Below are 22,068 nucleotides of genomic sequence, written 5' to 3' on the forward strand. Positions count from 1 at the left end.
GTCACTCATGAACGTCCAAAGGTTTTAGGAGCTCTGTGTCAAGAACTGGGGACAAAGACCAAGTATTTTTTCTTATTATACCACGCCACCCCCGTTATGTTTACGAGGCTTGTAAAAAACAAACAAAACACCACACACACAAATTCTAGCACCTCCTTCGTGTGCTAGCTTCCTTGCTACATCTGGCTCTCCCTATCTGTGTACTCTCCATATCCCCCTATGACAGTGGTTCTCAACCTTTCTAATGCCGCAGCCCTTTAATACAGTTCCTCATGTTGTGGTGACCCCCAACCATAAAATTATTTTTGTTGCTACTTCATAACTGTAATTTTGCTATGTTTTGAATCGTAATGTAAATATCTTGTGTTTTCCGATGGTCTCAGGTGACCCTGCTAGCACTTCTCAACATGTGAGTCCCAACTGTAGAACCTAAGACCATCAGAAAACACAGATATTTACATTATGATTCATTACCAGTAGCAAAATTACAGTTATGAAGTAGCAACAAAAATAATTTTATGGTTGGGGTCACCACAACACGAGGAACTGTATTAAAGGGTCATGGCATTAGAAAGGGTGAGAACCACTGCCCTATTGTCCTGACCAGTGGGAGATCAACGTGGGGGCGAGGAGGCACCTAGAAGGGAATGATAGAGGACAGGAGATGTGAAGAAATGGAGGCAAGACAAAGTTCTGATTAAGCCTTGAACTTTATTTTTTGAAATGGCTGTATATATACAGCAGAAACAAAGGGGGGCAGGGTTGCCTATGCAGAGGGGTCTTTGGCAGTGTATAATTGGTTTAGGCACTGAGTGACAAGGTGGTAAGGTATCTGGCAACACAGGATTGGCTAACTGCCAGGGTGTAACATTCCAAGGCTGGGCTAGCTATGGGGGAGGATCAGGAAGGGGAAGTTGCAAAGATGCTAAGTGGCAGGTTAATCTTATCTTCTGGCCAAACCCTCAGGGCACCGCATAACTTCTGCTAGAAGGAACTTATTATAATTCTATTTCCTTAAGACGGAGTTGCTGGTCTCAACTCTGATGGCTCCCAACACCCTATGAGATGAGACTGACCAGGAGCCCTGATTAGCTAGTTCTTCATTAGGCTTTTCTACACACAATTAGTTCCCCTGTGGCAGACCTCTTTATCTGTCCCCTCCCAATAAACCATTCACAGTAATCAGCATTCTCAGAACACTGGCACTGAATGCCCACGTCCCCTCTTCTTCCTGAAGAACCTTAGGCTGCACGTGTGGTAAGGATGAACTTAAATGGTCCAGAAACTCACTCCCACCCTCTCTCACACAGGCATCCTCTCCACTTTTTAAAAAAAAAAAAATACTTTATTGATTTTTCACAGAGAAGAAGAGAGAGGGATAGAGTAAGAAACATCGATGAGAGAGAAACATAGATCAGCTGCCTCCTGCACACCCCCTACTGGAGATGTGCCCGCAACCAAGGTACATGCCCTTGACCGGAATCGAACCTGTGACCTTTCAGTCCGCAGGCCAACTCTCTATTCACTGAGCCAAACCGGTTTCAGCCTCTCCACTTTTTTTGGCCAACTCCATATGCCCCTGGGTCACTGATGTCCCATAAAGTAGAAGAGGGTCCTCCCGATTGGCCAGCGAGGCCTGTTTGCTCAAGTTTCTATTGGCAAACTCTCAGAGCTGGGGATCTGGAGACTCTGGAATGCAAAACCAAATTTTACTATAATAATTGAAAGGGGATGGAATGCGGACCATGTGACGGATGGCCACAGTGCATTCTGCCCTGCTGGCTTCTGACCCCCTCCTCGGAGGAAAAGCAAAAACTCCACCTCACTAGAACTCAGAGAAACAACGCTTTCCTCTTGGGTTGTCCAGACATCTTCCTTTGGAGGTAAAAACCCCCCTCCCTCTCTAATAGGTTTGGGCTTTGGCAATCTTTGGCCCCAAGGCAGCCTCAGATGGGGAAGGCCTCCAGCCCACACCAGTTGATTTGAAATCCCTGTTTAGGTCCCAGCATGTGACAACGTGCTCCACTCTGATGACACGTTTCGTTTCTAATAATAGAGCCGATGAAGTAATATCGCAATTGATGTTCCCGGGGATTTGATTGGTAAGTGCCTACCCTGTGGAGGGGGAAGTGGGCTGTGTGGACGGATCACATTAGCATCCCGGCCCTATCAACGTGCGGGACCCACAGGGACGTCAGCGGGCCCATTCCCTGCGTCCACCAGCCAGTCCCGCCACGGATTCCTCTGGGATCCTCATCCAGAGGAGCTGGTGGAGACAGGGGATCAGGCCGGCCGATTGGAGCCAATCTCCTGCTTCGGGGACTGCCAGTCCTTCCAGGCCTAGCAACAGGGGGGAAGGAGGGGAAAGAGGAACCCAGCTTCTCTGCGGGAAGGAAGACACTGAAGCCAGAGCTGTGACACCCCCCTTCGCTCCCTCCCTCCTCCCCACCCCCCCCCCTCCAACCTCCCCACCTTGCAGCACAAGCTTTGAAAAGCTGCTGCTCCGGCATCTGAATGGAAACTCAGAACCGCCCGGAGGAGGCGCGTTCCTTCCCGCCCAGCCCTGCAGTCTATGCCGAGGAGGGGAAGGCGGTGCGAGCCTGCGCCAGCGCCCAGCGGCCGGGACGGGGCCGGCGATGCTGCTGCTGAGCCGAACTTGACGGAGGAGCCTCTCCCTCGCTCGCCGCTGGTGGAAGCGATGCTGCAGGGCGCAGCCGGCGCTCCCCCGGCTCTCCTTCAGGCTGAAGGTTACCCACCCGCGCAGCCCGCAGCCCCAGCCCTGTGAGCGCCCTCCGCTCCCGCCCCGGCTGCTCGGCGGGCGCAGGGCGAGGACCGGGCCGCCCGCGCGGGGCGCACTGCACCAGGGCTGGGCTCGGTGGATGTGTATGCATGAGTTCTGCACCGAATGGGCGCAAGAAGCGCCCCGGCCGGTCCGCCACCCGCTCCTCGATCTTCCAGATCAGCAAGCCCCCGCTGCCCGGCGGGGAGTGGGAGCGCAGGGGCAGCGGCTCCGAGAGCGCCAGCAAAACCCACCGAACCCTGGACGACTGCAAGATGGTAGGTGGAAAGGGCTGCGCTTTTTTTTTTTTTTTTTTTTTTTTTTTTTTTTTTTTTTGAGAAGAAATCGTGTATGTGTATGGTAATCGTTTGCTTGAGTACCAGCCACTCCCCCACCCTCGGGCCTCCATGCCGATCACGTGCACAGGCACTATTTTTAAATCTGTAAGTCCCCTAGATTCGGGGTGACACCCAGGTGGTGATGGCCCCGCCAAGAAGTGCCAGGGGCATGCCTCTGCCCCTCCGAGAGGGGTGGGAGTGGAAGACGCTGTTAAGGGGCTTGCTCACCAGGGAGGGGAAGGACGGGGCGGTGGAGGTGCCGCTTGGTGGGGAGAAGCCAGCAAACCCAACCCGAGTGAGAGCACGGGCCTTGCGGAAGGGCCTGGAGGGGACCAAGGTTCCCATCTCCCCTCGAAGGCTGTGCCCCATCTTCCCATCAGGCTCTGGAGCCTGAGCAGCTCAGGGGTCCCGCAGGAGGCGAATGGTTTGCCTATTATAACCTCCCTTTGGCCTTTGTCAACTTCAAATTCATCTCCTTGCTGCAATCCACGGAGCATTCTGGAGGAGAGTTCCCAGCATTGCTAACAGCCTGGGAGTGGCAATGGGAGTGCTCAGAGAGGCTACGTTCAGAAGCTGGGACTGAATGGGTGGGGGCCAGGAGTCTGGAAATAGAGCCTCCACAACCGGACTCCCGCATGAAAAATAAACACTTGCCCAGGAGAAAGAGAATGTACCATCTTTGTGTTTTCATCTTTAAATAATTTGTGGGCTTTTAAAACAGAGATTGGGCCGTGTGTGTGTGTGGGGGGGGGGGGGGGGGGGGGGGGGAAGGGGCTCAAGGGTCAGTGAAACCCCTGTTTATGTACACCCAAAATAGGACATTTTCGGTTAAGTGTTTCTTGAAAGAAACTCACTTCTTTTCCAGCTTGTCCAAGAGTTCAACACGCAAGTGGCCCTGTACCGAGAGCTGGTCATTTCCATCGGGGACGTGTCGGTCAGCTGCCCCTCACTCCGGGCGGAAATGCACAAGACAAGAACCAAAGGCTGTGAGATGGCCCGACAGGCGCACCAAAAACTTGCTGCCATCTCAGGGTAGGAGCCTCTTGGCATTCTGTGGTAATTCATGTAGAGGATGCATGCACATTGACATATTTACGGTGGCCAGGGACTCAGAGATGAACTCTGCAAATTTGGGGTTTTCGCCAATCCCCCAGAGATCGGGATTCTCTAAACAAACTATAGGCCAAATCATAAGCAAAGGAAGTATAATCATTATGCTTCAAGATTATTTGTCATCTGTTGCTAAACATCTGCGCAAAAAGGCCTGTGCAATAGATGAAATCTTTGCTAAGTCCCAGATTCACTAAACTATTTATACCATGACATAAATTCCTATGATGCCGTTTAAAATAAGATCCCTAAAATAAAGTCTTAGATCTAATTGACTCTCTTCACTGTAGTATACAAAAGGAAAGGTAATTGGTTTTGCCTATGGTGGCATTATAATTGACATATAGAATTATATTATGTAATGATTTGATATTAGTATACATTGTGAAATCATTACTACAATAAGTCGACTTTAACACTGTCACCATACAAAGTTAATTTTTTTTCTTGTGATAAGAACGTTTAAGATTTACTCTCTTAATAACTTTCAAATATGCAATACAATGTTATTAATTATGGTTGTCATACTGAAAGGGAAGTTTTAACATAAGAAAACTTTTTAAAGATTGGGAAAACTCACAAATCTAACCAAACCTAAGTTGCTCATGCCCCCTCCCAATTATTTTTATGTATCTGTATCACATTTATGGATTCCCATGCTTATTTTAGATGATAATATAGTGAGTAAAAACTCTTTTGGGACTCTATCCACTTCTTCCTGTTCTCTCAATATGGGGCAAATAGTCATAGAGTTTATTAACAGCTCCTGTTCCACATAAGTACATGTAGGAAGGAAACAGGAATTTTTTTTACAAATATATTGTTTGGTTCAGTTTGGATATAGCCTTTCACCTGTTTATTTGTGTGGATGTGACTATGTCAGAATACACATGCAAGTTAGATCACTTGATAATTTTGCAGAATGATCACTTATAGGAATTATATCTAATTTACCTGTTTGGAAGAAATCATTCTTTGCCACTTTTAATGCCAATATTGTGCATAGTGACTATTATTGGGATATAAAGATTAGAAAGCCATATGCTGCCTCTCTCAATTACTAGTTTATATTTGATATATTTGAGAAGAAGCATTTTCTATGATGAAAATAGATAGAAAATCTATTATGTGAATAATAGAGTATACCAATCTCCTTGAATTGAGAGAAATAAAATGTTACAAACCTATTTTATTCAGTAGAAGTATAGAGAAGCCTTCTCCTTTTTCTGTTTTAACTGTTATACTGTCCTTAGCAGGAAGTGAAGCTGGGAGTGAATCGAGAAGGTGGGAGGAAATTGTTTCAGAAATTGGGGAAAGAAATGCAACTGTGATACATACCAGATAAGAATGGAGGGAGAAACCATCAGAAACACCAAGGGGAATAGTGGTGGATTAAAAATGATAGAGAAATAATGAGTCAGAAGTAAAAACAGGTTTAGAACAGATCATTTTATACTCAGGGCTAAGGAGTAGCATCTTTGTAAACTTTTTGACCAAGAGTGTACCATGGAGTTATATCAGGATTCCTTTATGTTGGAACTCAAATTGATAAACATGTTCTCCTCTGAGAAGGTGGACTGGTTCCATTTAGTTTATTTTGTTATATGTGAAATTCAGGTTATTCTAAGGTTTAGAAAAGGAAAATCCTGAAACTAACGGCTAAAAGTTAAGTTTTGAGGATTTGAGATTGATTTTATTTACTCAGGTTTGTAGCCCTTTGCTCCTTGCTTACATATTATCTGAGGGTTGATGTTTCAGGGGCAGTTTTATAAGAATTAGTGGGAAAATATGTTGTCTTAGAGCCTTGCCAAGGTCAGGCCTTCTCTATAAGATATACTAAAAAATGTGAAATGTTTTCCTCCTTAAAATAATAATTAAATACAGTTTAACCTTCTTTTAAAAAATGACAGCAATCTAATTGAAGGAAATCCCTGTAGCTCCTCACCATCTGGGCTCCTTTAATGAAGGATGCAATTCCCTGAGCGAATTCCATTCCTCATGCTGCTAGTTATGTGGGCTCTCATTTCAAATGTGATTGGAAGGCTAGAGGGAGGCTATAGGATTCGTTTATATTCGTTTTATGAAGCAGGTTGGATAAGGAAAGCAAGGGTTTGGGGTAATTGTAGAGAGGAAGTCTGGACTTTTTGAGAGCTCATTATTTGCCAGCACACCCCAGCTAACTCATGGAATAGTGCTTTGAAGGAGCGATTATTACCTTTATCCTACAAATGGGTCTCAGAGAGGTTACGGAACTTGCCTAATGGTCACATGCCTAAGAAGTGGCACACCTTCGCTCCAGCCCTACATTGGCATGCTTCTGAAATCCACAATCTTTCCTCTACATAATGCTGCTGTTCAAAAAAGTGGTGTGTAAAAAGGAACGAAGCACTGAGACATGCTAATATATGGATGAACCTCATAAAGAAAAGTATGCTAAATGAAAGAAGCCAGACGCAAAATACCACATATTATATGGTTCCATTTATATGAGGCACTCAGGGAAAGCAAATCTGTCAGAAACAGATTAGTGGCTGTCTAAGGCTGGGGGTGGGAACAGGGAGTGACTGCAAATGAGCCTGAGGGATTTTTTTGGGGATGAAAATGTTCCAAAATGGAATTATGGTCATGATTATGCAACTGTGTATTTACTAAAAATCACTAAGTTGTATGCTTAAATGCATGAATGTTAAGGTATGTAAAGTATACCTCAATATGTGTGTATTTTTTTTTTTTAAGATGTGATCACCATCATCATAATTAATGCTTGCCTTTCCTCGGCTTTATTCTTCGCTACATATGCAGCTTTTAGTGAAAGGTATATGAGCTATAAGGGATGAGGGAAAGGAAAAATTGGCTTTCCGTGCATTCATCAAGATGCCAGCCTGAGAGCTAAAAGCTAAGCACCAGTGTTTGCTCTGTGTAGGATTACAAGTGAGGGAAAGGAGTAGATGAATTCACTCATTTCTTACCAACAAAGACCACTCTCTTCCTGTCTATCACCTGGTTTGGGACCAGAGGATAGAGACAAGATTGAAGGAGGACAGGGTTAAAAAAAAAAAAAAAAAAAAAGCATGAAGCAAGATAAGTAAAGAGAGATAAAAGCAATGCATTCAAATTAAACAAGCTACAATTGCTGCATCCCTCTTATTCCTGACCAATTGAAAGCCTCCAGAACTGGTGAGAATGAAAGAAGAAAACCCAGACCATGTTATTCACTAACTGACATGGGTATGAAGACCACTGAAACACACACAATTGAAATACTTTCTCAGATTGTGTCTAGATCAGCAGAAATTTGGGTACAGCCTTTTCTTTCAAAGGCATCTGACGTTTTCTGGACTGAGCCAGCCAGGTGAATCAGAAGTCTCCTCTGACTGGCTTGATTTATTGCAGTTATTGTACCTTTGCAAAGCTGATCCTCTCCTAAGTATTAAAATGAGGGTCCTTAACAATTAACTGGCAAAAATGATCCTATACTCTTTTAGCAGCAGAATCTCCCCTTCAACTGTCATGTGGAAAACCAGAATTATAAGGCCAAAGTGATGTTGCACTGCTGTGTGAGTGTGAGTGCATGTGCGTGTGTGTGTCTGTGTGTGTGTGTGTGTGTGTGTGTGCACACGCACGCACCTATGTGTATATGTGGCTGTCTTGGCCCTCTCTCCTTGGACTTTCTCCCCCAAATGACTTCTGAGACACCTTCAAACAATCCTTAGGGCTCCATGGCACAGAGAGAACTAATTTAGCACCATTACCTTGTTTTATATTTGAGGAGTCAGATTTAGAGGATTGAAGTGACTTCAGAGGCAACATGGCCAAGTAAAGCTGAGGATTTTGCAGTCAGGCAGACCTGGGCAACATCCTATCTTTTGTGGCCTTGATGGAATTATCCTTAACTCTAAATCTCACTTCGCTCGCCTATAAACCAGGTGCCATGCTCACTCATGCGGTTGAGAGGATTAAGGGAGCCGGTATGTGGTGCCCAGCCTGTCCATGGCACTCTGCCAGTCCCAGGCTGCTCTGAGACTGGGACCCAGGCTGTCCCTCCCTGCTCTAGTGGCTGTTTCATCAACCACATCACTTCCTGAGAAGGAAGGGAGAAGAGCACAGCACACAAGCCAGGAGTGACCCGGAGGAGCCAAATCCTCCAGCAAGCCCAAGAGCTTGTGCTATGGCTGGTGAGCTGGTGGTTTGGATTCCTTTTCCTGCACTGCACTTTCTCCACTGCCTTCTGCTTGTGTCTGCTGATGAGATTGAAAAGTGAAATTTAAGTATGATGATGTGAGAGGCAGTACATTGTATACTGGTTAAAATTAGGGATATATACCTACTGATATGCAAGTTGCTATTATACATAGGGTGGTAATGGGTAGCCGGGTACATTGGTTAAGTACATAGACTTCAGAGCTAAACTGCCCGTGTTCACATTTCGGCTGTACCATTTATAAATAGTGTGATCGTGGACAAAGATATTGTCTCTCCTTGCCTCAGTTTTCTAGTCAGCAAAATGGGGTTAATAAGTAATGGGACCAAAGTGTATGGTATTATGAGAATTAAATTAAACATTCATCAAGCACTTAGACAGTAAATGCTATTATTGTCAGTGTAATTATGAATAAGATTTAAAATTCAAGTGGTCAGGATACACTTATATAAAAGTATATTTATCCATCAAATATTTTTCAAATAAATACTTTGGCTGGGATAAATTTTTGCTTACCTTAGTTTCTTACATTATCTTCTGACAAATTTTCCAGGTTGATATTTTTCAGACGGTTATCAAAAGGCCTCTTCTTTAAAATCTAAAAAACAGTACGGAGATGTGAGGTGAGGGTTCAAAAGTACTTAAGTTTAGAAATATTTTCTTTGTATAAATTGGCCTAAATTCTTCATAAATCATATAATATTTATAAAACCTATTCCCCTCCCTCTAGTACGGCTGCATGACACTGGACAAGTCTGTTTCGCTCTGTACATCTCAGAGAGAGGGTTGAACTTGAATGACTTGTGAGTCTTGTGGCTCCAGCATTCTGAGTTAATTCATGTAGAATCACGTTTGTTTACAGAACAGAGCTATGAAAACACAAGCACTGTGGAGGAAGTTTGAAGACTGAATGCCAGAAATAATTTGTCAAGCTGTGAACATAGTATGATCACAGAAAGAATCTTAATTTCCTAATGGCTTTCTGGAACAATATTATGAATAACCTAGAGACCCAGGCCCACACATTTCAGGTTTTTCCCGCCAGCAATTATTTTCCTGGCCGGTCATGCCTATGTTCCCCTACCTTTTTTTTTTTTTTTTTTTTAAATATATTTTGTTGAGTCTTTACAGAGAGGAAGAGAGAGGGATAGAGAGTTAGAAACATCGATGAGAGAGAATCATCCATCAGCTGCCTCTTGCACTCCCTCTACTGGAGATGTGCCTGCAACCAAGGTACATGCCCTTGACCGGAATTGAACCTGGGACCTTTCAGTCTGCAGGCTGCAGGCCGACGCTCTACCACTGAGCCAAACCGGTTTTGGCTGTTCCCCTACTTTTCAACATCTCTCTTCTTGTTCTTTCTTCTGTTCTATTTAAAGGAGTGGGTCTGTTTTAGTTTTATTGGATTCCGACTGGACTTTTTCTTGTCTACTTTTTCCAGGCCCACTTCTAGCTGGGTATTGTCCATTCCCTATTCTGTTTCCTGGGAAATTAGGAGGTGGGAGAAGGAGAATAGAGCTCTGGCCAGTAATGCTCCCTTTCAACACGGGCTGAAACGGTGGCAGGGGTGTGGGCTGGTGGAATACGCAGAGGTGCTCAGTGCCATGGAGGCAGCTCGCTCAGCTTTCTTTGCCCCACATGCTGGAGGCGGCCTTGGGCGTTAGTGACAGAGGCCTGGTTGGCAGGCATGCCAACTCACCCTCTCTGTCCTTAAGCTTCCCTTCCTCTTACAGGTGTCTTTGCTTTCAAATTTTTAACTCTCCTTGATCAAATAGCGTGAGGTGAGTTATACCTGCACCAACAGAATATGCTGTTCGTCAGCCATAATGCCAGGAGGCAATTCTGTATTGGTTTGTCAGAGCTGTAAGTACAGAGTATAACAAACTGGGCTTTCCAAATAGAAATGTCTGATCTCTAAGTTCTGGAAACTAAAGGTCTGAGACCAAGGTGTGGGCAGGGCTGGCTCCTTCGGAGGGCTGGGAGGAAGTATCTGTTCCTCTCCTGTGTGTGTGTCCAAATTTTCTCTCTTTATATGGACACCAGTTATATTAGATTAGAGGCCAACCCTACTCTAGCAGGACCCAATGCTTATACCTATAATGACCTATTTCCAAATAAGATCACAGTATGAGGTACTGGAGGTTAGGATTTTAACTATGAATTCAGGGCAGGGAAGGCAGACATAATTCAACCCCGTAGCAAATTCATCTCAGAGAATGCACCCTTTAGCCTGTGTTGCCCAATGGGGATGGAGTTTTGCCCAGAACTGTCTACATACTCTCTCAACACTTGCACACAAAAACTTCCCAGTGCCCAGTGTTTTCTTGTTTGCAAGACCATACCTCATATCAGGGTTGGGAATCGTGACCCTGTAATAGAAGGCTTTCTGTGTGAAATAGGTGTGCTCACCAAGGTACTAAATCCCCACCATGGTTAGCACTTTGCTCTCACCGATGTAATTACTGGTATCTGAAGGGGGAACCAAGATCCTGCCACAGAAGAGAAGGTGTGGGGAGTGAGAGGCACCTGATAGCAGGTGAAGTTTGTGGGAGAACTGAGCAGGTCATGGTCACCTGGGGGTGCTGATACCTCTACATAAGGACCCTAAGCGTACTCTGGAGTGAGTGGCAAAGCACAGACTCACACGGACTCGCACCAGGTTGAAGCAGAGTGCTATTATTAGCAACGAAACTAAATGTGACATGGAATCCAGACCAGCGCTCTCCCGTTGCTTGTTGAAGTTTAGCCTTTTCATGTTTGAATAATCTAACGGCATTCACCTTGCTAGAGCCTTCTGGATAGATTTCCAATTAGAGGGAAAATTAGATTGTAAACCAAACTTTAGGAAAATGTGTGACTTTGTTATTTATCCTGTGAAGTCCAGGAGAGCAAGGCTGTGCTCATTCGCATTGGCACCTGGGTGGCAAGCTTGGTGAGGATGCATGTGTCTTGCTTGTTCATTCAGGGGACTTAGTATTTTAAAATCTATTCTTCAAAGAAACTGTGCCTTAGACATAGACTTTAGTAAGAACTGAGAAGTTAGATTCACTTACAGTCGATGACATTTCTATTGCATTTGACTGTTTCTTTCTGGTTTGTAACTATAATGTCATATGTTCATTTTTAAATAATGGAGGGCTTGAGGAGCTCACCTCAGATGGATTCCTAAGGCATGGGAGCTCATTATTACAGTGAATGGGGGTAGGGGGAGAGGGGACAGTGTATATACTACAGAATTACTCATAAAGTAATTATGTCTAATTGAAGTTATCTGACAAAATATCTCCCTCACCTCTGTCTGCTCGGTGGTTTTTTTTTTGTTGTTGTTGTTGTTGTTGTTTGTTTGTTTTTAATTTTTTAAAATATTCTTATTGATTTTTATACAGAGAGGAAGAGAGAGAGAGATAGCGAGCCAGAAACATTGATGAGAGAGAATCATCGATCAGCTGCCTCTTGCGCACCCCCTACTGGGGATGTGCCTGCAACCAAGGTACATGCCCTTGACCGGAATCGAACCCGGGACCCTTCAGTCCCCAAGCCGACACTCTATCCACTGAGCCAAACTGGTCTCAGCTGCTGGGTGGTTTTATATTGAATAATTAAATAACAATTTTCCACTGAGATTACCTTTTCAATCCATTCTTTAAACTTTTAGCCCTTAAATATGTAGTTGTGCCTCATCCAAAAAGATAGCCTTATAAATCATAGCTCCAGAGCGGTAACTGTACCCCCAGTCAGTCCATTTATTTCCTTTGCTCTATAAACATGACTTAAAATAAAAACACACAAAAAAACAACAACTCATGAGAAATATTTAATTGCTTGTCTAAATGCATATATATGTGAACAAATACTAAAATTTGTGAGTAGACTCTTGTTAGGATAAAGTGTCTGAGCCTTTAAGTAGAAGAGCTGATTTAGCAAATAAAGGCTTTCCATCTAATGGGAAACTCTAGGCACCATCAGGTTAGCAAAACTGTGCCTTTGACATAGACTTAACATGTACAGCTTAATATTTGCCGCTGTAGATATATAGTAAACTAGTTTGAGTTGGAGTGAAGGAGGGAAATATATTAACCAGAAGTCAACCCCCTAGCACCATGGTCGGCAAACTGTGGCTTATGAGCCCCTGCGGCTCTTTGGCCCCTTGAGTGTGGCTCTTCCACAAAATACCACTGCCTGGGTGAGTCTATTTTGAAGAAGTGGCGTTAGAAGAAGTTTAAGTTTAAAAAATGTGGCTCTCAAAAGAAATTTCAATCGTTGTACTGTTGATATTTGGCTCTGTTGACTACCGAGTTTGCCAACCACTGCCCTAGCACATTCTTAAGTCCCCCTCCACCCACTCTGTCAGTTACAAAGCCCTGTAGTGTTTTATCTTTTTCGGTGTCTATTGTCTCTCTCCTTTATTCCCATTTCTCTGGTCACTCTCCCAGTTCAGAATCCTGCCCCCTCAGGCCATCAACTATTGTAGTGCCTCCCAGCTGGTCTCTTTAGTGTCATTCTCTCACCTCTTCTTTTCCATTGACTCACTAGATCGAGCTAAGCCTAAAATTCTCCTCTAATCTCATCACTTATTTGCTTTAAAACTTCCAAAGATTCCCATTGTCTAAAGCAATGTTTCTTCAAGTGTGATCCCTGGTTGCTTGTCTCAGAATCACCTGGGGCACCCTCAGACAAAGAAATGAAATCTCTGAGGAGGGAGGCCTGGAAATCCAAATTTTTAACAAGCGACACTCCATCCCCCAGGAGATGCCTGAACATGCTCAATATGAGGCCTGTTGGCCTGAAGCAGTGGTTCTCAGCCTGAGCCGCACATTGGAGTCCCTTGGGAAGCTTTAAATAATTGCTGATGCCTGAACTCCATCCCTAGAGTTTCTGATTTAAATGATCTGGGATGCAGCCTGGGTATCGGGGTATTTTTAAAGCTCCCCAAGTGAGCATCTTCATTAAAATGGATTATATTGGGCTCCATTTAACTAAAATTTCAAAAGAGCAATTGCTTAGGGGCACCAGGGTTTATTCTCTCACAGAAGAGCTGCCCTGGAATAGGAATGCAGACGTTGTCTATCCTCTTCCGGTGGCCCATTCTTGGTTTTTCCCCATCCACCTCACATTAGGATACAAGATGCTACAGGAGCCCCATCCACCAGCCCAAGTTCCAGACTAGAAGGAAAGGGAAGGGCAAAGGCCCACTTCCCAGCGAGGTCAGCCCTCTTGATGCAGTCCCAAGCAAACCTTCCTCCCAAGCTGTGTGGCAGGGCGCCCCTAACCACAGGGAAACTGGGAAACACATTCTTTGTCATTGCCAAAGGAAAAGGGAGAGGATGGGTACTGAGAGACCACGAACACAGCCCCCAACCTGTATTCCTGGACTTAACTTTTACCATTGAACTTGAAAATCCTTTCCTTACTCAAACTGTCTGCTTTTTATTCCTCGAGTGTGTGTAACAGAATGGCCCTACCCTGTTAGTCTACATCTATGGCTTCTCTCTGGAAAGGCATACTCTTTAGCTATTCAAAGCAATAATTTACTCTCCTTAATATCAAGGTCGTACTTGCCGTCTCATAGTCCACCATGCTCCCCACATAGAAAACCGTAACAGAGAGCAGGGTCTCAAATGGGATAAGATTGTACTGCTTTTAAATGGACTTGTGAAAATGATAAGTGGTTTAAAAAACCCTGTGGGAGAGCAGGGAGTTGGGGAAGATGCCGTTGAAAGGGCTGGAATATAATTTTCACAAGGCAGGATGTGAAATGGGAGAGGACCTGCAAGGATATAAGGAGTGGCACTCAAGAAATCAATTTTAGAAAATCTACCTGAGATTGGCAGGGACTCTCTAACCCATAATTCCATAAATTATAAACCCACTCAACATCGAGGACAGTATTTCTGTGGGGAAATGTATTCATTTCCAACTCTGGGAGTCACCTCCTTTTCTGGGAACCTGTTCGCAGAACACTCATCCTAGGCCTCACGCTCTTGTGGCTGCTAGCGATACCACAGTTCTGAACAGAATAGGCAAGGCTCCTGCATTGATGATGTAGGAGGATTGAAAATTGCTATTTTCTGAATATTTGTGTCCCCACCAAGTTTATATGTAGAAATCCTAATGCCCAATAAGATAATATTAGGAGGTGTAGCCTTTGGGAAGTGCTTAAACCCTGAGGGTGGAGCCCTCATGAATGCAATTAATGTCCTTATATACCGTATTTTTCGGACCATAAGACGCACTTTTCCCCCCCAGAAGTGGGGGGGAAAAGAGGCTCCAGAGGGCTCTCTGGCCCCCTCCGCCATGTCAAGCAGCAAGAAGGCACAACCTATGATCCACAAAGAGGATCCTTACCAAACACAAGCATGCTGGTGCCTGATCTTACATTGCCCAGACTCTGGACTGTGAGCAATCCATTTCTATAATTTACAAGCCACCCAGTTCATGGTATTTTGTTGTAATGCTCAAGTGGACTAAGACCGTGGTTGGCAAACTGCAGCTTTGAGCCACTTGTGGCTCTTTGGCCCCTTGAGTGTGGCTCTTCCACAAAATACCATGGCCTAGGCAAGTCTAGGAAAAGTTTTAAAAATGTGGCTCTCAAAAGAAATTTCAATCATTGTACTGTTGATATTTGGCTCTGTTGACTAATGAGTTTGCCGACCACTGAACTTGTAACCACTGAACTAAAACAAACAGAAACAAGCCAAAGGGAGACTATTTCAAATAGTGATAAATGCAGTGAAGACAATTAAAAATAGGATGGTATTATTAAAGAATTATGGATGCAGGGCAGAAAGTTATTTTCAGATAGACTGTTCTGAAAGGCCCCTCTGAGAAAGTGGTATCTGACTTAGAGAAGGGATCCGGCATGTGATGATCTGAGAGGGAAGCATTTCAGGCAGAAGAACTAGCAGGTGTAAAGGTCCTAAGATGAATCCACCCTGGCATGTCTGAGTAAAAGAGAAAGACAGGGTCACCAGTTTGGAATTATCTTCATCTGCTAGTAACACAGGCCAGATTTTGGTGACTTAATTAACCACACAAGGGTTTATTTTTCTCACATATTCAAAAGCCCAGTGTAGCGGACAGCAAGCACTGGTTCGTGATTCAAGGATATCAGGACTGAGATGTTTATGGTGCTTCATGCCTTTTCCTCAAGGCCCCGAGGAATCGTGTCCATGTTCCAGACAAGTAGGAAAGACAGAGAGCAAAAGGCAAAGATGCAGCCAATTAAGTGTGCCCCCTTTTAAAGGGCTTTCTCAGAAGGCATTATTTCCATAAACATCTAGTGAGCCAGGACTGTCATGTGGCTCTCCTGGCTACGGGTTATATGGTCTGATTTACATGCATCTCTCTTTAAATTTGCTGTGTAGGGAGAACAAAAATACTTCCATCTGTAAGCCAAAGCCATGCTTCCTGAGGCACCCTTCACAAGCCTGGGGAGACAGGCAGGGGAGGGTGCTTGGATGGAAGAAGTGAGGAAAAGGGTGCTGGAATGGAGAGAAAGGAGTGCAAGGAGATCCCTCCGCACCTACCTCTCCTTTCTGCCCATCTCTGTGTCAGTTTGTTTGCTCACTCATATATTCATTGAGTGAATATGTACAATGAACCACCTGTTATGGGCCAGACTGTGTGCTAGGCTTTGGAAGTATAAAGATGAATAAGACACAGCCCCTGCCCTTAGGAGCCATATCACCTAGAAATCTCTGTAAGGTTAGGCCTATAAATAAATCATTGCAAAAACAGTTGGTCCGTGTGGTTATAGAGATACACAGATGATAGTGTAGAGGCATAGAGGAGGCAGCCATTAGCTCCCCTTAGCTGGGAAAGACACTTCATAAAGGGCATGCTGTTGCTTAGACTGGGCTCTGAAGAGCAAGTAGCAGTGTCCTTTCTCTTATATTTGTGTGGCCCTGGGCCTCCTACAATGAGTAAACCTCAGGGGACACTATTTATCTGTCTTGAGCCAAGGATCTCAAAATAGGAGTTCAAATGCATGGAGAAGCAACTCATGTGCTGTATCCTTTGAACATATTATTCCACGAGTAAATGAAATATTTACTTAGAATCCAGTGGGATGATGCTTTCCCAATGAGCCCCTTTCCTTCTTGGAGGGGCCCCAGGATTGGCCAGCATGCTTTCCTTCCTTTCCACTGCCACAGGCTGTTATTTACACTCAGAGTCTCTCCTCTTCTGGACATACTGCAGGTCAAGAGTCTCCTTAGCCAGCAGCTGATTTGAAGGTTTTAAGTCTCCTCAGCCAGTAAGGAAAGAAAGGAAACTAACACAATGATGGCCCCACTGAAGCTGCCCTAGAGAATGTGAACTGATCCTGGCTCTGCATTCCTGAGACCTCAAGTACTTCTCTCTGGGCCCCAAAACTTTCAGACTTTCTTCCTCTGTAGGTCTACTCAAAACGCTCCATCCTTAACACCGCCTCCTCGTTTGTTTGTCTGAGCCAGGACTAGAACTGACCACGTTGGGTCAGACATGGGCTCAGGTCTAGGTAGACTGAATTCTGGGTTTCAAAACCCAACTTGCTTCTCCCCAGGAGATGACATTTGAGGAGTGGGACACACCATTACCACAGGGCCACTGGCCTCTGAGGGCCACTCCAGGACACCAGTGAGTACTGGGGTGAAAAAAGAAATGGAGGGAAGGGTGAGGAAAGGTACTAAGTGTTGGAGGGGCTCAAAGGAGAGACAGCTTCCCACTGGGGAGATGGGGACATTCAAGAAAGCTATGCTGAGGCTGGGTGAAAAGAAAGCTTCAGAGGAAATAAGACTGGGAAGAGATTCCCAGACCAATCTCAAAACACCCTTTGTTCAGATACCCAAACCCCTTGTCAGTAAATCCATAGGAACTCCTGTTCCTCAGCAAATGGAGTTTGAAATCATAGCAGGAATCATCTAAATTGTCCCCCTCCTGGGATTTTCAGTCTTTGGCCAAAATTATGGCTTGTTAGAGCTTCGGGCTCATAGTTTTAGACTCTTATTCCCTTTAGTGGGACTAATTTTGAAGCAGTCCAATTTGGCTTAGAATTCTTATTTCCATTCTTGCCATCTACTCACTGAGCTGAAGAATTATATAAAGGTGTTTTGTTTTTCCCTTTTGCAGTATCAAGAAACAGATAATTTCTGATTTTTCATCTTTTAATAACATTCCATCACCAGGGGAATGCCTCTTTGTCTTAGAATTAAAGAATAAACCATTCCCCCCTCACCTGCACCCAAATATTTTGGAGGATGAAATACATTTTAAGTGACCACATCTGTTTAGACTGAGTGTGGCTTCAAATTATCTCTCTAAAATTTAGTATTAGGTTATTATTGTACAGGCACCAGTAGCTCTGACGTGGAAATGTGAAATGAGTTCAGATATCTATTTAGGTGTAATCTTTGCAAAAGAAATATCATCTGTATTCATTCTGGGAAAATCGTGCTTCATATTTCAATATTTCAAAGGCATTCTCCAACTTCTGAGAAGGCAATTCTGTGGGATGTGAGGGGGAAAGAGGCAGGAAAGGAGGATGAATCAGCTGGAAAGGAAAAAAATTGGGGAAGGAGGAACTAATTTGTTCTTTGGAAACTGCTGATTAAGGAGTCCGTACTGACAAAAGATAAAGGAATCAGTTGAAGGAGAAATAAAGGAGAATGAAGCCATGGGTTTGTGGCTGGAGACAGTATGTAATTCAAGGTCTCCAAGTTCAGGTCCACAGGAGGGCCAGGTAGCTGATGTCAAAAAAGCGAAGAGGTCCAGGTGGGATTGTGGTGAGCTGGAGACCACACACCTGCAGATACGAAGCAGGCAGCTGCCACCCGGGTTGCTGACTTCCAGCTGGAAATGCCGGCCAAATGTGCCATATTTTTTTGTTTTTCTTTCTTTAAAGGAATCCATTAATTCATTCTTGTGTGTGAAGTATCACAATTTTTTAAATTTGACTGATAGAAAATATTTGCCTACCACAAGGGGACCCCAACCATCAGTGTCCACCTCTTTAATAATCAATTGTCTGCTTGCTTGTGCTGGTTGCTTGCAGATTGTTAGATGTGAACAATAAGAGAAATGCCAGGATGTCTCATCTTTTCTGTTTGTATTAGTAACTTAGACCTGTATTATTTTCTTAACTTCTTTGTTGCCTTCAGAATGGCACAGAGAGTGTTAACATTTGTCATCACCTGTCACTCATTTTAAAAAAGGAAAACACCTACCAAATACAGAAAGAGGGCAAATATATTCTGGCCTTGAATTGTCAGTGAATTAAGGCAAAGATATTTAATGAGCCTTATGAATATATTAAACATTTCTGGAATTAAAACTAAAGCAAGAAATTTCTTCCCAGTATTCGGTGTGTCCCTAATCCAAACTCAAGATTCAGTGTAGCCCAATGGATCATCCATTTTTCTCTTGCTCTTCCCCCTGCCTTCCCCTCCCTCCCTCCAACAATTGGAACAATAGCTACTGGGACCCATATGCCTTCCCAGGTGACCTCATGAAGACCATGGCAAGGGTTCCTTGGGTCTACAGCTTTAGTGCTAATGGGGGTGTTATATATAATTCCTTGACTTCCCAGAGCTTTAGAGACCTCCTAGAGGTATGCTACCCTTAACTCAATAAATAGAACACACTGTCACTATGGATAACTAGTGCTTTACAGGATGCAAAGTACTTCCACAAATATCATGTCCTTTCTATACCATTATGAGCTGGGAATTATTTCCCTTGTGTTATATATGAGGAAACAAGTCCTGAGAGGGGAAGTATCTTCGTTTTGGCCACATAGCCTGAAAGGGATAAGGTGGAACAAGAAGCTAGGTCTCCTGGTTCCAGGCCACAGCCAACCCTGTCCACTGCACTGCAGGGATCATTCCCCCATCCTCTGTCATTTGCCTTTAAGGAATTTCTATATAACCAGAGCAGACAGCATGCAGATTCTTCTCTCCCCTGTGAATGGACAGTATCTCTCCTCTGCTTGTACTCCCTCCTTACTATCAGTGCATGTTCTGGTGCAGACCTGAGGCTCCAGATTACAGGAGGGTCAACAGGGAGTTCCCAGGAGCAAATACACCAGAAGGAAGAAGGAATCAGCACTTTGCTATCATATAATGTCTTTATGGGACTGGTGTTCTGGGTATAGCAAGGCCCCTAAACTCTTCCCAGCCCAGGCCCTGGGATGGAACCTGTGTGCATGAACTGAAAACTGAATCCCTCACTGCTAGAGCTTTGCAGTCCAATTAACTTTGCTTCCAGTTGCTTCTCTAAATAAATGGAAGACAGAGCAAGCTGTCTTTTTCTAATTCTCAAGTCTCTGACCTGGAGAAGTGGTGGGTAGGCTCCGTGTTCCCAGCCTCAGGGTACAATTTCCAGCTCCACTGTACCAGGAAGGGGAAATGACAGCATGGCCAAATTCTAGTCTGACTGGCACCTCTGTGGCTCAGGCCAGCTTATTGTGGCAGTGAGCCAGTAAGGGACTGCTTAGATACCTACCAGTATATGGCATCAAGACAGCCCCAGGGTTCTTGGCCATGCCTGGGGAGGCTGGCTACCACCAAGCAGGTGGGGGCTCAGGGCTGGGAGCTGAGGGCTCATGCTGAAGGGCTGTGTAGCTTGAGGGGCTCAAGCTGTAGCACCTCATCTGTCCCGTCTCTTTCCCGGGGCCAGCTCTAAAGCAAACATTCGGAACTCTCAGCCTGACGGTTACAGTCAAATAAGCACTTTTATTTCAACTTTCAAGATAAAATACCCCATGGAAACTGGCTAAGAAGTCACCAGGGTAGCATGGATGCTGTTAGCACCGGAAAGAGTAATTGTCGGATGGCTCGATTAACTCATAGAAGTGGTGCTAGTGGGATCCTAGGAGACCTCTCTGTGTGGTCTCGGTTCCAGAAGCCCACGGTGCAGAGCGGTGATCCTAACCCAGGTCACATCTGAACCCCTGGGGTAGCTTTGGGACATGCTGATACTCAGCTCCACCCAGATCCATCAGATCAGAATGTCTGTGCTGAGGCCTAGACATGATTTTTTTAAAAGTCTCGGTCAGTGAGTTAAGACTCTGCAGTAAGGGCTGAGGACCTCTGGTGCAGAAGGAAGAGGCCCACATGGATAATCAGGTTAAAGTTTTAGCCAGGCTTTCAGCTGGGTCATTTTGATCAGTTCTCTTCACTACTCTGAGCTGTAGCTTTCACATTATTTCTAAGTTTTCTGTAAGCTGCAACTGTGCATTTACAGGACAGCTTCACTTGCAACAGTGAAAAATAAGAGATGTTCTATTTATCCAAATGGGGTTAAACAGATTACAATATTCCCGGGTGTTAGCATACGAGGCACACATTTAAAATGACATTAAGTGAAAACAGCAGATTATAAAACACTTTACAGTATGACTCCATTTTTAAAGCAAAATGAAAATTATATAATAGTGATATAATTGCAAGAACGTACATCAAAATCTTAAGTTTTTCCTTTCTGAATAAGTGACACTCATTTTTTTCTTTTTACATATCTGTTTTCTATATTCTCAGTACTACTAAATAATCTGTACTAAATATTAAGGGGGGGAAATCTACTCACATGTCAAGCCTTGACTATCTAGAAAATCTCAAATATAATTATACTTCTTTATGTAGGGTTCTAGGTCTTCTATTCCTTTTTTTGCAAAAACCTGGTGCTTTGCTTTCCCTCTAGGTTACCTGCAAAATATGCTACCCTTAGACTTGTTCATCTTCCTGATTTGGAAGCACTGTTCTAAAATATATATATGAAAGCATTTCTGCTGCAATATTTGTTCTGGGTCCTGGTGGGGCTGCCCCATTTCACTGGTGAGAATAATTAGACAGGAAACAGAAGTGAGAAGGTCAGGAGGACAGAGAGCCAGGAGAGAAGGCGTTTGATCTGTTTTTCTTCCCCAGAGCATTCTGTCATATTTTTGCCTGGTGTGTTGGTGGTTATGAAGATAAAATGAGAGGCAGCACACATTTAGGCTAAGGTGACCAGATAGTCCCGCTTTTGGCTGGACAGTCCTGATTTCTAACAATTTTTCCCGCGTCCCGTGGTGTTTTAAAAAAGTCCCGATTTTGGAAAGAATCTTTCCAATCTTTCCAAAAATTTGTTCCTAAATTTTAGGCACACATTTAGGAACAAATTTTGGTTCCTTTGTGCATGCCCCTGAAAGGAATAACTTAGCTACTTACCGAATGTGGGACCTCAGAGAGTTCTCATCCCAGCAAGCTTCATTTCCACTCCTGAAAAGTGAAGATAAAATAGTGTTAACCTCACTGGGCTGCTGTGAGAATTAAATGATGAGATGCAGTTTATGTAAAGCATTAAAGCAAACATCAAACACATCTGTGATTAATACATGCAGCCATTATTATTACACCTTATCCAAGTATTCCTTAACCAAAATGCCTTGCAATATTGGTAAGACTTTCATTGTAATCCAGAAAGAGAGAATTGTACTAGCTTATGGCTTTCACAGTTTGGGGTAGGAATAATAAGGAAAAAATTGGAAGATTATATTTTGATTAGAAATGTATTTTTGTCATTTCAGTCCTAAAAAAGAAGAGCATTATTTCAAATGTTGAATCCTCTGCGGTTTGACACCAAGAATAGAATATTTCATTTCAGAAAGAATGCCTTAGAGAAATGAT

At 44.0% G+C, this 22,068-nt stretch overlaps 1 protein-coding gene across 5 annotated transcripts in view; it reads left to right on the top strand.

Annotated features, from left to right (window-relative positions):
* Nucleotides 1-2,012: 2,012 nt before the first annotated feature.
* The window catches only part of LOC118703145 (regulator of G protein signaling 7 binding protein), a 95,648-nt gene continuing 75,592 nt past the window's right edge, over nucleotides 2,013-22,068 (top strand). Inside the window, exons 1-3 of one of the 5 annotated variants that reach the window (XM_045571492.1) lie at nucleotides 2,013-2,102; nucleotides 2,480-3,057; nucleotides 3,983-4,149. In XM_045571492.1, coding sequence (XP_045427448.1) covers nucleotides 2,890-3,057; nucleotides 3,983-4,149 — 335 coding nt within the window. In that variant the 5' untranslated portion in view covers nucleotides 2,013-2,102; nucleotides 2,480-2,889. Of the gene's footprint in view, nucleotides 2,103-2,154; nucleotides 3,058-3,701; nucleotides 3,788-3,982; nucleotides 4,150-13,545; nucleotides 14,029-22,068 lie in introns of those variants that run through there. The other 4 variants (XM_045571493.1, XM_036409811.2, XM_036409807.2 and 1 more) reach the window with 4 other exon arrangements.

This window comes from Pipistrellus kuhlii, unplaced genomic scaffold, assembly GCF_014108245.1.
Source record: "Pipistrellus kuhlii isolate mPipKuh1 unplaced genomic scaffold, mPipKuh1.p scaffold_m20_p_4, whole genome shotgun sequence".
Lineage (NCBI taxonomy): Eukaryota > Metazoa > Chordata > Mammalia > Chiroptera > Vespertilionidae > Pipistrellus > Pipistrellus kuhlii.